General features: G+C 39.1%; 1 protein-coding gene across 1 annotated transcript; it reads right to left on the reverse strand.

Moving 5' to 3' along the window:
- Positions 1-1308: 1308 nt before the first annotated feature.
- Positions 1309-1878, reverse strand: LOC110116137. The gene has a single exon (XM_020849610.2). The coding sequence runs from the start codon at positions 1876-1878 to the stop codon at positions 1309-1311; it is 570 nt and encodes a 189-aa protein (XP_020705269.2).
- Between the last annotated feature and the right edge of the window lie 261 nt (positions 1879-2139).

Below are 2139 nucleotides of genomic sequence, written 5' to 3' on the forward strand. Positions count from 1 at the left end.
AAGAGTTCACCTTTCTATACCCCATCATCTTTGTAATCATCCTCCTCTTCCAGTTTGGACACCTCTTGTTAAAGAGAATGTCCGACTTCCCACAATTGATCTTCTTACCTGTCTAACCACAATAATTATCTAATAATCCCATAATTTGAATGGCATTGCTCCGACTAGGTTCTGCAAACACTAGAATATCATCGACATACAGCAAGTTTAAAATTTATTTTGTGTTCTTAACTACTTGAATCCTGAGCAGTTCACTTCTCTGCCTAAAATCTTTGGTCAAAAGTTTAGAACAGAGAATAAATAGGTAAGGTGACAAGGAGCATCCTTGTAGAAGGCCGCTCATGGCATTAATCCATTATGTACTACTCCCATTGATACGGAGTGTAAAATGGGGCCTAGTAATGCACTAGATCACCCAAAGAGTGAACTTCTCCTTGAATCCCATTAATATCATAACTTTTTGCAAAGTTTCCCATGACTTACTCCATATCGACCTTTTGCGCCATCAGCCCAAATTTTTGGGTTGAGTACTTAAATTTACACATCATCTCATGAGCCTTCAATCCATGACTAGAGATTGACCTCCCCGGAATGAAGGCCCCCTATTATTTGTTGTGAATGCTACTCAACACCGGCTTGAGTCAATTAATCAACACTTTGGCTACTACCTTATAGAATGATTGGCAAAGACTAATTGGCCTAAATTTGGATGGCATATTGGCATTATGTCTTTGGAATAAGAACCACCAAAGTTTCTTTCCAGCTCTTACATATGGAGTTAGTGCAAAAGAAATGAATAATAGCACAGGTAACATGAAATTTAATGATTTCCCAATAAAATTTCAAGAATGAAGATGTAATACCGTCAATCCCTGGAGCTCTATTATTTCCCAAGCTGAAGACCTCTTGTCGTACCTCCTATTCAGTAACCTCTACCTCCAAGCTTTCATTCAATTGTTTGAGGATCTTGTCATCATTCTGAAAAATAGGCTAATTCTCTATAGTAACTTGCCTATCTTTCCACTTATGCATAAAAAAATTATAGAATTCATCCTGAATAAGCTTTAGTTCAGTGATCCTATCTCCACTCAATTTTTCGACTTCGACAATTTTGTTACCCCACCTACGAGCTGATGCAATCGAATGGAAGAATTGAGAATTAGTTTCTCCTTCTTCAATCCATCTTTCCTTCGCTCTTTGCCTCCACCAAGTAGTCATCTGTGCCAACGTGGCATTCAATTTGACTGCCTTCAGACAGAGCTCTTGATCTTGATCTTCATTCAGCCCTCTAATAGAGCACTAAAGCATTTATAGTTCTTTAATACGCCCTTCCAAGGAAATCTTCAGCTCACCTAGCTCTTTTAACCAATTTCTACTCCAGAAAAACAACGCCTTAAGAGTCCTGTTGCACTTTTGGTTCAGAACCTCTCTAGGTTTCCCATAATCCTGTTTATTCCAATTCTTCCAAATAAGCTTCCACGTTACAGGATACGTCATCCAGTTATCTTCAAATCTAAACCATCTGCATCCAGGTCTCAACATTTTTGAAGTTAAATTCAGTAATAACGGACAATGGTCTGAAGCAAGCCAAATGAGATGCTTTACCATGGCCAATGAATCTAATCGAAGACCTTCTGAATTCATTAATACTCTATCAAGCCTCACCCAAATTTTACTGTTACCACTCTTGTTGTTTGACCAAGTGTATTTGGGTCCCAAGAAACCCAAATCATGCAAGTCGTTGTCTACCAGGAATTCAACTATTTTTTGAGCCCCCTCTGAGTAGCTATATCTTCTACCGCCCTTCTTCTCACCCTGATTTAGGAAACAGTGAAAGTCTCCCCCCACAATCATAGGGAGATTCAACAGAGATCCCATCCGAAGAAATTGCATTTATCTCCTCACGATGGAGGATTGGGATGTGCTCCAACTTCCTCCATGTGTTACCAATTCCAACCAAGAATGGTGTTCCATTAATCACCCTCTTCCCATTAATATCCCCCAAGCTTTATATAGATTTGCCTAGAGTAGCATTTCCATAAGCATCTAAAGTTCTATTCAACGGATTATCCAAACTAGAGGATTTGAGCTCTTCTCCGATCATGCCTACAACATCTGCTCTAGGTAAACTAACATCAG

This window comes from Dendrobium catenatum, unplaced genomic scaffold, assembly GCF_001605985.2.
Source record: "Dendrobium catenatum unplaced genomic scaffold, ASM160598v2 fragScaff_scaffold_1595, whole genome shotgun sequence".
Lineage (NCBI taxonomy): Eukaryota > Viridiplantae > Streptophyta > Magnoliopsida > Asparagales > Orchidaceae > Dendrobium > Dendrobium catenatum.